General features: G+C 38.0%; 2 protein-coding genes across 2 annotated transcripts in view; both read right to left on the bottom strand.

Moving 5' to 3' along the window:
- The window catches only part of LOC105034771 (phenylacetaldehyde reductase), a 128,782-nt gene that overhangs the window by 63,128 nt on the left and 52,346 nt on the right, over positions 1–13,308 (bottom strand). The window lies entirely within an intron of this gene.
- Positions 1–13,308, bottom strand: part of LOC105032896 (phenylacetaldehyde reductase-like) — a 29,130-nt gene that overhangs the window by 8,831 nt on the left and 6,991 nt on the right. The window contains exon 7 of the mRNA XM_073256954.1: positions 11,742–11,928. Coding sequence (XP_073113055.1) covers positions 11,742–11,928 — 187 coding nt within the window. The remainder of the gene's footprint in view (positions 1–11,741; positions 11,929–13,308) is intronic.

Raw genomic sequence — 13,308 nt, 5'->3', positions numbered from 1 at the left:
CTCCCCCCATCCGGTCTTTAAGTAATCGGACCTTTGACTTTGCTCATGTTAGGACGAGGTTCTCCTCCTGTTCCTAACAAGATTGTGGGGGCACATAAGGGTCGTTGCGCGGGCCTCTCCCCCCATCCGATCTTTAAGTAACCGGACCTTCGACTTTGTTCATGTTAGGATGAGGTTTTTCTCCTGTTCCTAACACATTTAATTTTGATTGAATGAGGGAGTTACTTCCTGTCGTCATAAGTTCATACCGAAAAGATAGATATACAAATATAAAACTTTTATTTAAGGCAAAGTTATTAGTAATACATCCGTAGATTTTTCGAATCCCATAGTCGCGGAAGGTTTGCTCCCCATCGGGATCCTCCTGAGATGGAGTTAATAATCCCAATTGAGGGTCGATCTTCAGGCTGCTCCTCCCTCCTTGACGACTCCGGCTGCGGCAGGGCCCTAGGCCGGTCTTTTCTACTTTCAAGTCGGCGTCGAATGAATCTGTCGAGCCGACCTCGCCTGATGAGCTCCTCGATTTTGTCTCAGAGCTAAATGTATTCCTCTGTGTTGTGGCCATGGTCACGATGATAGAGGCAGAATTTGTTTGGGTTGCGCTTCCCAAGATGCGAGCGCATCCTTTCCGACCTCGGTAGCTGCTCCCTGACCTCCATCAGCACTTGGACTTTTGGAGCATTGAGAGGGGTGTAGCTACGAAACCTTCTCGGGGGAGAGCTCCACCAAACTCTGCGGTCCGGGCTTCTCTGCCTATGAGCCCAGGGAGAAGTCTGGACACGCTTGTGTCCGGAGGGAGTTCGAGAACGTGGCCGAGCTTCACTTGGCCCTTTTTCAATTGTGGGCTTGCTGGAGTCCCCCGCCTGCCACTGCTTCGCGACCTCCTCATCCTTCATCTTGAAGGCTTCTTCTGCTCGGGCATATCCTTCGGCCCGAGCCAACAAATCAGCAAAGTCCCTGGGATATTTTTTTTCCAAAGAAAATAGAAGATCGTTCTTTTGAAGACCGCCCTTCAGGGCGACCATCGCGACCGATTGGTCCAAGTTTCGAACCTCCAGCGCGGCGACGTTAAAGCGATTGACGTAGGCTCGGATGGATTCTCCCTTCTTCTGCTTGATGTTGATAAGGGACTCCGAACCTCTCCGGGGACGCCGGCTGCTAACAAAATGAGCCGCAAACTGGTGGCTTATCTGATCAAAGGAGAAGATAGTACCTAGCTTTAGCACCGAGTACCAGTTTCTTGTTGCTCCCTTCAAGGTAGATGGGAAAGCTCGGTACAAGATGACGTCTGGCGTGCCATGGAGTAGCATCATTATCCGGAAGGCCTCCAAGTGGTCAACCAAATCTGAGGTCCCATCGTAGCTTTCAAATTGGGAGAGCTTGAAGTTTGGCGGGATCGATTTCTGCATGATCATTTGAGAGAAAAGAGGGTCAGTACAGATGTCTTCACCATAAGCAGGGGGAGCATGGCGGAGCTCTTCGATCCATCGGTTCATCTCCTGGAGCCTTCAATCCAGGAGGTCCTCCCGACTGTGAGTCTCGAGGGTCTTCTGGTAGAGTGGAGGTAGGGATCCTTAGGGAGTGAAATCATGATCAGACTGAGGGCTCTCCACCCTCGAATTCTCCTTTCTGGGGAAGACAAGATGACTGGCCCAGGTGGCCTGCCCTACTACTGGATCTTGAAACTCCGACGATGCTCTTTCCAACCGCACTGACGCCTGCGGCCGTTGCTGCTGCTGCTGCATGGCCTGCACTGCTTCGGTGAGGCCTCTGACCTGCTGAACCAGCAGGTCGAACTGCTCCACCCCGACTGTCATTGTCGGAGGAGGAGGAGGAGCCTGAAAAATTGGAGGCGAGGCCGGAGCCTGAGATCTGGTCGCGGAGGTCGTGGATCGCCTGGTGGATGCCTTTCGGGGAGGCATCAGGTGGAGATCTAGTAGGAGAAGGAGAAGAGGATGTCAGAGAAGATGATCGGAGGTAGTCCCGTTGAGCACTCCTTTAAGAACAAGGGTACTGTGAAGACACACCCCTTCCTCTAGCACCAATTCTGTTGGTGCAGAATTTCGTCGAAGCTGGAGTTGCTGGAGTTGAGATGATCGCGATCGTCGCTGGGGCCTGCAAGGGAAGTCTAAACTAGAGTTGGGGGTGCTCCGGCAAGACCCTCCGACGCTCAAGTCAGTACTCTACCTCAACAGAAATGGAGTGCCCGAGTGAGAATTTTAGCAGAGTTTTGGGATAGAGTTTAGAGCTTAGAGAAGAACATATCTGGGGATCTCTTTTTATAGACGAAGAGCGTAACTGATTGACAGTGACATCTGTAACCGCCTGGTAGTGGGCTATTCAGAGCCGCACAGAGTTTGTTACGGAGAGTAGTGGCGTCAGGGGTCGTTTAGGGCCACATAGAGTTTGTTACAGAGAGTGGAGTGGTGTCCGTTGTCGCGACTTGCCAGAGAGTGATAGAGCTCAAAGAGTGGAGTGGTGTCCGTTGTCGCGACTTGCCAGAGAGTAGTGGAGCCACGCAGAATCTGTTGCAGAGAGTAGAGCAGGGTGGTGGCCATTGTCGTGACTTGCCAGAGAGTTCGGATCTATCGGCTGGAGCTCGGTTGGATCATCTGATGGAGCGGAAGGGCTCTCTATCCTGTCGATCTAGGAGAAGCTCAGATGTTTCCGAAGCTGCTGACGAGTCTACTATTATCGGATACCTTAGGCGCTGACACTACAGGTGGGAGTGATCTGTCGTAGAAGCCCGGATGGAGACTTTCTGTCGGTGAAGTCCGATAGAAGTCCGATTGCTAGAGAAGTCCGTTTGGGATTCGCCTGATGTGGAAGCTCGTCTGAAGATTATCCATCGGAGAAGTCCGATTTTATGAAGAATCTGGCAGAGGGTCAGCCGACGGTGGACTTCGGATGGCGTTGGGGAGGTTCGGCAGACATCGGAGGCGATCGATCATTGTAGAAATCTAGCTGTCGGAGTCTGTCCGTTGTAAGAGCTCGTTCGATATCCATCCGCTATGGAAGTTCAGACGGAGTTTGGTTCTTGTAGAATGTTGAAGGGAAACCACTTTTTGTAGAAGCTCGATCGAAGATCGATTGTCGTGGGAGCTTGGAGTAGTGACCTGGCCGGTGGGTCCTGTCCCATTGTAAAAGCTCGTCTGGGATCCGGCTACGAAGAAGCTCGGCTGAAGTCTACCTGCAATAGAAGTTTAGAAGAAATGTGTTTACAGTAGAGGCTCGAATGGAATTTGCTTACAGTAGAAATCCGGGGTAGACCGCCCGCTATAGGAGTTCGGAGTAGACTGCTCGTAATAGAAGTTCGGAGTAGATCGCTCGTAGTAGGAGTTCAGAGTAGACCGCTCGTAGTAGAAGTTCGGAGTAGATCAATCGTAGTAAGAGTTCGGAGTAGACCGCTCGTAGTAGAAGTTCGGCTCTCGTAGGAGCTCGATTGGAATCCTGAAGGCGGTCGACCGTCGTAGAAACTTGGATGGAGTTTGATTACTGTAGAAATCTCGTTATCGAAGAAGCTCGGATATTGACGAAGTCCGGAAGAAGTTTGGAGAATAGTTGATCACTGTAGAAGGTCGGCTGATAGTGAGGCCTAGAGAGCCTTTGGAGCGGCCCAATAGATGGATGGAGAAGCTCATTGTCGGAGAAGTCCGGAAGCTCGGACAATCGAGGGGGTTCAGAGAGATGCCACACAAGGTCGGAAGTCGGAGAAGCCCTGGAAGGGTCGGTTTTTTACAAACTTCGACCGGAGGGTATTTTATACCCAACACTAAACATACCACATCTCATACAGCGTGATAGGAAAGACTTAGAAGAAACTCTTATTCATCAAGTAAAGCTTATTCCTAAAGAAAATAAGGAAAGATCAGTGATGCTCATCGTAGATCGAACTATATTGAATAGAGTCCTCTTCCTCCTTTTTGACACTCCTTGAGGTATACTAGAAAGAGTCCATTGTGAGACTATACTATTTTTTTAAGATGGATTAGAAACTCCCACTAAGACATATACCTCTTTGATCTCATCGAAGAACTTTAAGGATTTTCAATTTATTTCTTTCTTTCATATCTGAATTTTTTGAACTTTTCAAGATTTCATATTTGTGTCTCACACATATACCCATACTGTGAACAGTCACTAATATAAGTAATGAAATAAAGAGAATTACTCCTTGTCCAGCTCATCAAATGAGCTGCATACATCAGAATGTATCAAGACAAGTATATTAGTGGTCCTCACCCCATATCCCATAATAGGTGGTTTGGCTATCTTTTCTTGAAGGCAGGATCCATAAATCAGAAACGACTCGAGAGTCAATGAGCCTAGGAGTTAAAGATTTTTCAATTTATTCTATTTTTTCCATGATCACAACTGAGGCACCACATATACTTTGGGTTTATCTCATCTTTGAATCTTTCAAATCCAACGGCACTCACTATCTACTCAGATATCAATATCGAGTATATCCAACATACCTTCTGAAGGCATGTCCCCTATTCTTTTTTCTTTAGGTTCTCCAGCTATACAAGAACCCTTCTTCTTGAACTTTTCAAGGTCCCATCAGTAGTTACCAACTCAACCAAGGTGCAATAAATTTTATTCATGTGATAGTTTACTATAAACTTCCATATGAATTGGTAAGGAATTGTAGGATCAAATCCATTCGCAATTCCTTATGCTTGGACATACTGAGCTTCTCAAGCTCATCCAAATCTTAAATCATTGTCAAATAATAATTTTGAACTGATTGTCTTTTGATCAATGTCAGATGGTTTGATGACATAGAGATATCCTGATTAGCTCAACTTTTCGAAACTTAAAAATATTTTAGGTTCCTGAGCCAGTCTTTATAACTTGATCGATTAGTCAGTTGGTTCTAAGTTTGTGAGACTTGAAAATCAATTTTTAATTCTATCAGAGAGTACAGATTCTAATTAAATATTTTACTTAATTTTAACTTTTTAAAGACTTTTAAGATAAATGTGCTCCCACTATTTTCTCGAATCTCTTACACTTAAGTAGAGAGATAGAAATTCTCCGAACTAGAATTTTTAGTGGGTACTGTAATCCCACCAATTGGCACACCACCTCCCCTGACAGTTATTGATAATATGTCAATCGATGAGAGGACAACTCTTATCCAATACTTCTCTAAGCATGTTGTAGCAAACTTCGGTCTCTAAATCCTAAAGCCTCACTTAATAGTTATTAGCCTTATTCTTTAGTTAAGTTAGACCCACCACTTACCAACAGGCGTAAAGCCATCATTAGGTCCCTCATCTGACAGTTATTGGGTCCAACCCTATCTTTACCTTGGAGCATCTTATGCTATAGAGTGGTTGCATCTTTCTTGATGCAATTGAATCACTGTGACCGGCCAAGAACAATCAACACCCGAAAGAGCCTGTACATTTACAATGGTGGAAGACCAATCGACTTAATATCTAATTAAAGAGATTTATTTTAGATCTCTTTAATTTTAATTGTTTATTTACATCTGATGTAAATCTATAATTAATATGGATCTACTAGAGAGATCATAACTTGGTTCACCAAGATCAAATCAAGACACAACTGCAACATGTGTGAACTCAAACCTAAGCACCCAATGAGAAACTTAATTAACCAAATTAACCAGATAAGTTTAAAATTGATGGGAGGCTCTCCGTGCATGAGCAACAGTCCTAATTAGGTAACCATCATTCTATCCCTTGCCTTAAACACCAATCAATCAATCAGTTCAAATTATTTCAGCCCAATTAGTTTATGTCACCACAGATTGCAAATCACTAACCAAATTATTGTGCATTCATGATACAACCCTACTCCAAAGATTTGTAGTGATTCAAGGTGATCACTACAAATATCCATGAAAGACACGTGCATGACTATTATATAGTCCTTATGATTATCTCATAATCCTTATGATTATCATATAATCTATTATATTTATGTTTAAATTTCTTATGGTATTTGATCAATCTCTTTTCATCCTAGGACAATCTTACAATATAATGACCTTCATTATGCTAGGACAACCTTATGTCAGGATGAACTTAGATTGACTCAACTAATTTTATCTTATGTTCAATCAACTTACCCTAATTTGAATGCATCTAAACTATCATTGATCACATCAAGACAGACCTCAATCTATGAACATCATCTCATGCATGAACATATAATAAAGATAAATTTAGATCTATTAAAATTCACGTCATATGTAAATTAGGTTCAGAACCTAAGATGTATAAACACTAAGATAAAATTTAGATCTGAAAATTCAGATTAAGCAAGACATCACATAACTTTTAATAATCATTAATTTCAAATTAATAATCATAAGAAATTAAATTTTCAGATCTAAAAATAATTTTTAGATCTCGAAAACAATCGCATGAACATAAAGCAATCTGAATTTCAGATTTGAAAATAATTTTCAAATCTTGAGATCCATCACATGAATTTCAGCTATTCAGATTTTAGATCTAAAATAAAATTATCAGATCATGAATTCTATCTCCTCGATCATAAACATTCTTAACTTTAGATCTAAAAATCAGATTTTCAAATTTGAAATCATCTTCATGATCAATCAAAATTTAGATTTTCAGATTTAAAAATAATTTTTAGATCTAAAATTTTGATCTTAATCTTGCATTAATGAGATGGCTCTGATATCACTGTTAGATGTCGATATCACATGACAACAGGTATGCATGCAAAAAATTCAAAAATTTAGATATAAATAAAGTACACAGTGAAAATAGAAATTTTTATATTACTTCAACATCATTCTAGGATAACCGTTCAATATAACGTTCTACCGCTATGTCAGGACAACTTTATATCAAAACGATATTAAAATAATTTTTTAATTAGATCTAATTTAATCTAGCATATATAAAGAGATCATATCTTAAAACAAAGCTAGGTATCATCGTTAATTACAAGATTAAAGATTTAAAAGAGAATCTGAATTCCATACCTTTGTACAGGTAGATTTTCATCACGATCTGATGATTCGTAGATGTCTTTGAGATCCCATTGTAGCTGCATAAATATCCGACCTTTACAGATATCCATTGAGGCTGATCTGATCAGAAGGTCTCGATCTCATCGGGATGCTAGCTCTCTTACAAAGATTGCTCCCTGAATTATCGAATCGACTTGATCTTTTGATCCTCTTCTCAAAAGAATCAAATAGATCTAAAAGGAGGAGGACGAAATCGGATCACATCTGGTTTCTTTTTTCTTTTCTCTTTTCAAGAGAAAATATGAAGATCTATGGAATAGAATAAGAGATCTAATCTCTTTCCTTTTCCTTCTGGTCCAACCCTTGGACTAGATCTAGGAAAAGATGAGAACTTTTATGTCCATCTCATGGACCAATAGGAAGAAAGAAAAATCAGATCAAATTTGATTTTAATGTCCAACTCTTGGACATGTTTGAGAGAGAGGAAGAGAGAGACATGTCCAACCTTTGGACAAGGGAAAGACAAAGAGGGAGTTACCTAACAACCAACCCTTGATTGTAAGAAAGAAAAGATATGGAGAAGAGGCATCTCACCTACCACTACGTGAAAAGCTCTCACGCACAAGGCTCCTTGGTGTCCTCCACTTGATCCATGCCATCCTCCCTTGGGCATCCCAAAACTCTTGATCTCATCTAGAGGAGGCATCCCCTTTATCCCTCTATTTAAACTAGGTAGTTAGGGTTTTGTTAGAGATGGACTTGGAGTCTATCTCTTAGTTGCCGCTCCGCTTCTCCTAAAAATTCTCCATGCCAACACATATCTTACGCCCTCTCCTTTCTCAATGTGAAACCAAAAATATATGGGGCGTGGACATGTGGCATGGTCTCCTCTTGGATTAGGTCAAAGTTGGTTCAAATCCAAAACAAAGTTGGAGTCCAATTAGATTTGAGTTTCATCATAAATCAAATCCAATCCTATTAGACTAATGAAATCCAATCTAAGTCAAATTAGAACTATATCTAATCAAATTAAATCTGATTTAATTTGACTAAGACCCAATCCAAAACAAACATGGCTAAAGATTAGGTCAAACCTAATCTAGATAGGTTTAGATTAAGTATTCATTAAGTCTAATCTCATTAGACTTATAAAATCTAATTTGAGTCAAACTCAAATTAAAACTAATCAAATTAAATCTGACTTAATTTGATTAAGATCCAATCCAAATATTTGATCAAATCAATAATATACAACAATTACAATTTGACAGAGTCCCAGTCCAGTGTGACTCTAGAGTCCTAGTTCAATAGGACTCTTTTCGATCCTCCTATAACTTACTAACTCTTCATAAGTCTTAGTCCTTTGGTAATTTGAAATCATGATTCATCAATCCGATCAGTCAAGATCTCTTTTATGTGTGACCCTATAGGTTATATTCTGTCTGGTACTGAGAAATATTTAGATTACCATCAAAATATTATTAAAACTTTTTTTAATAGATTGAAACAACTCTAACTCACCAATCGAGAATTATTGACCATCAAAATAATTTTCATTGATCCCATAATCCGTCAGTGATGCCTAACATATGTAAAGGCAATTTAGCAGAACAGAAGAATGAACCTTTAGATGTAGTTACTGTATGATTCAGTTATTTTATCGTGAGTCCTGATAAAATGAAAGTTATGAAAAACTTGTCAAACTCCAACGTCTATCATCTTTAAGATTTATTTGACTTGAGTTCATTCGTGAAACCTGATGGAAACTCTTTTCCATCATTCACACTGCTCTGGTCAAGATCTTTCGAACTTAATCTCATAAATCACATTGGACTACTCCTTTACTACTAAAATCGATAGATCCCATCTAGGTGTACATCCTATTGCTATAATAAACTTACTACAGTCAACATATACATTAAGACTCCATATGGCTAGAAAACTAAGTTATGGTAGAGTCAAACTACAGCAACTTTATTGTGAACAGCTGAGGCACCGTAGGTCTAAAAACTAGTCACACCATTACAGCATCGAGAATGTCACTGATGAGTAGATAGACATTCCAGTGACTTCTCATGTTGATCACATTTGGTATCTTTGTTCTCTGACAAATACCTGTACTCTCACTCCAATGTCTCCATATTGTAGACTCAAGACTCGTTTATCCTAGAAAAAATGATCTGTGCATCAATTTTATCAGATCGATCAGTATTTTCGTGATGATCCTTCGACCGGCAGTAATTTGAAAATTAACAATCAATAATACATACCTTAAATTCTCAACTCTTGAGAATATGTATCATCATCTTATTAATTCTCTGGATGATTCATGAACATATATATTACATGAATGAAATTAACTACCTTAATTAATTAAGTCAAGTAAAAAATTATGTCATAAAATAAATTAATGTGTTGGCCTGATTGGCTTCTAGGGGATACATCTAACAAATACAAAAATATGCATCTGCACTCTAGAAAAATATTTCAGCATTTATTTGATACTTCAAAGATATTATTAATAGAAGATTAAGGAAGAGTAATCAAGCATGATACTTGTGCTTTATAATTACAGTGTCAAAACAAAAAAAAAATGTTTCAAAACACGTTCATTGGTTAGTCAATAACTTATAGCTGATACATGGCACACATTTAATTATGGATGTATGGATGTAATCTTCATCAATAAGATATACAGGTTTTTCTATCAACAGGAGGTAACATTAATGCTATAGATTAAGCAGAGCCTAGCAGTAGAAAAATTGAGCTAAAGAATAGGATGTTCAATTAAAATTTGGATTTGATCCATGCAAGAAAGATTGCCAAATCAATGGTTATCCATATTTGCAAGTACAAAAACTCTAAACTGACATTATAAATAGCTATAATATACAACTCGAGGTGGTCCAAGATACTTAGGGCATTGGAATGGCCTAATGCAAAAGAAGAGAAAGCATCACATGTTGTTTCCATGGTTATGGTTGGAGCTACTTGTTACATTTTCATTTTCTGTGCCAAAGCTTCTTATCACTTAGGAGATGTAGATGGCTAAAGATTAAATGAGAAAATTAAAGAGGACAAGTTTGAACCTAGGAGAAAATTGGACAAAGCTCGTGAGGTCCAACAAGCTGACAAGAAGAGACAAGCACGAAGTCATGTCCAATGGAGTGTCAAGCATGAAGTAGTCTTTATGAAACTTGAAACAAATAAGGTGCTGCCAAGGAGGTGGTAGAGAAAGAACATGCACACCAAGAGAGAGAGAAATCACCAATAGATGGCAGCAGGTCATCCTAAAAACCCAGCTGCTAATAAGTAGACACTACATAAAGTGCAAAAGGACAACTAAGCATGGTGTCTACAGTGGTTCTGCTTGGCTGCATTTAAGAATCACATATTAGTGGATAATTTATCAAATTGGTTCTGCTTTTCCTCACATTTTGGACTAGTTTCAGCTTATATTTACCAAAGCTAGAAAACTAATACCTTTGAGTTTAAGCAAAGAGAAAATGAAAGAAAACCAAAAAAAAGGGTACATAAAAAAAAAAATTAGGAAAAAGAATGAGAGATTTAAAACATAGATAAACATGAATTACAGTTTTCTTCTTGGTATCATTTATGAATATTTTGACATGGTGATATAGATAAAAATAAATATGCTCATACATAATCATTTATTATTGTAGATAGGAACAAAAGCTTTTAAGTTAAAGTATGAAACAATGTCACTCCAAAAACCAGGGTTACATATTTCTGATTAAATTTGTGTGGTTTTAGTCAAAATATGCTCGAATAAAGCTCAAATAGGTTCATACTTACTTGACTCTGCTTAGGTATGATAAACAAGGACAACAGCTTGGAAAAACTAATAATTCTCAATAGGAATTCAAACTATTATACAAAGTCTTGATGTGATCTGATATCTCTTCAGTTTGAACTAAATCTTTAATTAAATACTTGATAAATAATCAAATGTATCTCTGCATCCGTTGACTCTCATGATCATGACAAAAAGCAAATCTGATAATTGAATCACCACCATATGGTGGACATCTCAGATTTCTATGAAATTATGTGACCCAAATGCAACAGTTAAGCGGTAAAATGGGAACAAAATTTTTATATCAAGTAGTTAGCGCTAACCCATAGCAGGTTAAAATCAGAGGTTATGTCTATGAGCTTAAAACCTAAATATTTTGTGCCTTAAATGACATGATACTTGAGGAACATATTAAAAATGTTTCTATTAGACAAAAGACGTCAGCGAATATGCAAAGACTACATTTCTCACAAGATAGATTGTTGTTGCTGCGACATTTTACATGCTCATCCCATCTTTGATTGCATATTGTTATATACAGAGACAATTGCAACCTCAATACGGATGGGGTTTGCAGCTTGGCTTAGTGTGAGAAAGCAATGAATTCCTAGATTCTGGATGAAAATGGGAAATGATCCAAAAATATTAGCTATGATATACAGTCATAATCCAAGAACAACAATACATGTTCTAATACTAGGCTGTAACAAAACTTTCTTTTACAGTATAGACGTACTAAATAGACAAGAATATAAAAATGAAAGACAGAAACATTGACAAAGAATGTAAAACAAAATACGGAGAAACTGCATAGTTGCAATGACAAAAAAAGAATAACAAATTAGCAATTAACATGAGAGTTATTTTCCTTGAAAACAACATGATTTCTAAAACATACAGCTTAGCAGTTACACAAATCCAATGCCATTAAAGACAGTGACTTACTTCTCTGGTAGTTTAAGAGCAGGATATTGTTCATGCAAAATCTTCACAACCTCGGCATAGTGAGCAACTCTTTCAACTAAACAATATCTTTCATTTGCTGAAGGAACCTCAAATGCCAGAATATGTGCCATGGCAACATCTTTCACATTGACCCACCCAAAAGTTGTATTTGGATATATAAAAGATCCTACAAATGGTTCTAGAGGAAATTGTATGAATTTAATTCTCTTCTTTTGTCAACAGAACAAATTCTATCTAAAAGAATAATCTAGATTTAATAAAGCATGTTTATAACACTAAAGTGAAGAATATCAAAGAGTTCAATGAAAAGCATAGCTCAAAACTCTATATGAATAAAACATATCTTTGGAGATGTTTCATAATCAGAATACTGCAATGAAACTACACATCTGAACAATTAGCAACTTATTTTGGTCCATTTTAGATAAAACCACTAGATCTTCACCTGGGCATTTGCTTTCTTCTGTGTTTTTCCCCGTCCTCCTATTTTATGACATATAAGGTTTGAGAAATGTTCTATTTGTCTTATATCACAAGCCTTTCTTTTGGTAAATCTTTTTACCTTCATTCAGATATGATATCTATTACATTTTTTTCTATTTGTTTGATACATTTTTAGTTTAATAATTAGTTTATCTCAACATTTGTCATAAAGTATGGTGCTGATCAAGTGGAATGGAGGAAAAGGATTCATGTAGGTGACCCCAACTAGTTTGCAATTAAGATTTAGCTTAATAGAGTTGAGTTTAGTTTCACAATTAGTGTTTCAGTTAACAATATGAATAGCTTTTTACAGTTTTGCGGTCCAAATTATAACAAACTATATCAAAGATCAAATATAATACAAATTTTATAAGTTGGGTTCGAACCTGCAACTAGAAAGTTTAAAAATCAGAGCTACAAAAACATAATGTTAGTGCACATGTATACAGTGGAGTTAGCCCCATTAATAAACCCCAATGGCAAAGCCTAAATATAAGAGCCAACTTACTTTTACTTCCATGATTTTTATTAAATCATGAGCCAATTTTTTAACAAATAATGTAAACAACTTGCCATATCGGTTTCATACATGTTTGATATTATGATATTGTATCTAAACAGGCAGTGAGTTAAATGTTTGCTGCATGTTCCTCCATTTGACTTATTCAAATCTTTTTGTGTTTTCTTTTTCTTGGCACTTCCCCCTTATGCTGGAAGTAGCTCATATTATTGTTGTGAAGTGTTGAGCTAAAAATAGAAGATTTTTTTTTGTTTTTCCATTGCTGATGCTGCTGTCGTAAGCAGCTTGCTCTCTTGGAAGTTTTTTTAGTTATTAGCATTGAAGGAAACTCTAGATCATTATGCCATAAGAGCATAATGCCCTGACAGAAGCTTATTTTAAAAAAAGTAAAGGAATTTAAGTGACACAAAATATTCAAATGTGTTGAATGTTTCTTTTATTAGAATCTCAGGTCAATGTTCTGCTTTCAAGGTAAACTCATATGTGATCAATGCTACCTGGTCTAAGAGCCCTCTCACAAGCTACTTTAGACATGGCATTGAT

Source organism: Elaeis guineensis, chromosome 5, assembly GCF_000442705.2.
Source record: "Elaeis guineensis isolate ETL-2024a chromosome 5, EG11, whole genome shotgun sequence".
Lineage (NCBI taxonomy): Eukaryota > Viridiplantae > Streptophyta > Magnoliopsida > Arecales > Arecaceae > Elaeis > Elaeis guineensis.
The sequence above is the reverse complement of the archived record's forward strand: the minus strand, read 5'-3'. Positions and strand labels throughout refer to the sequence as shown.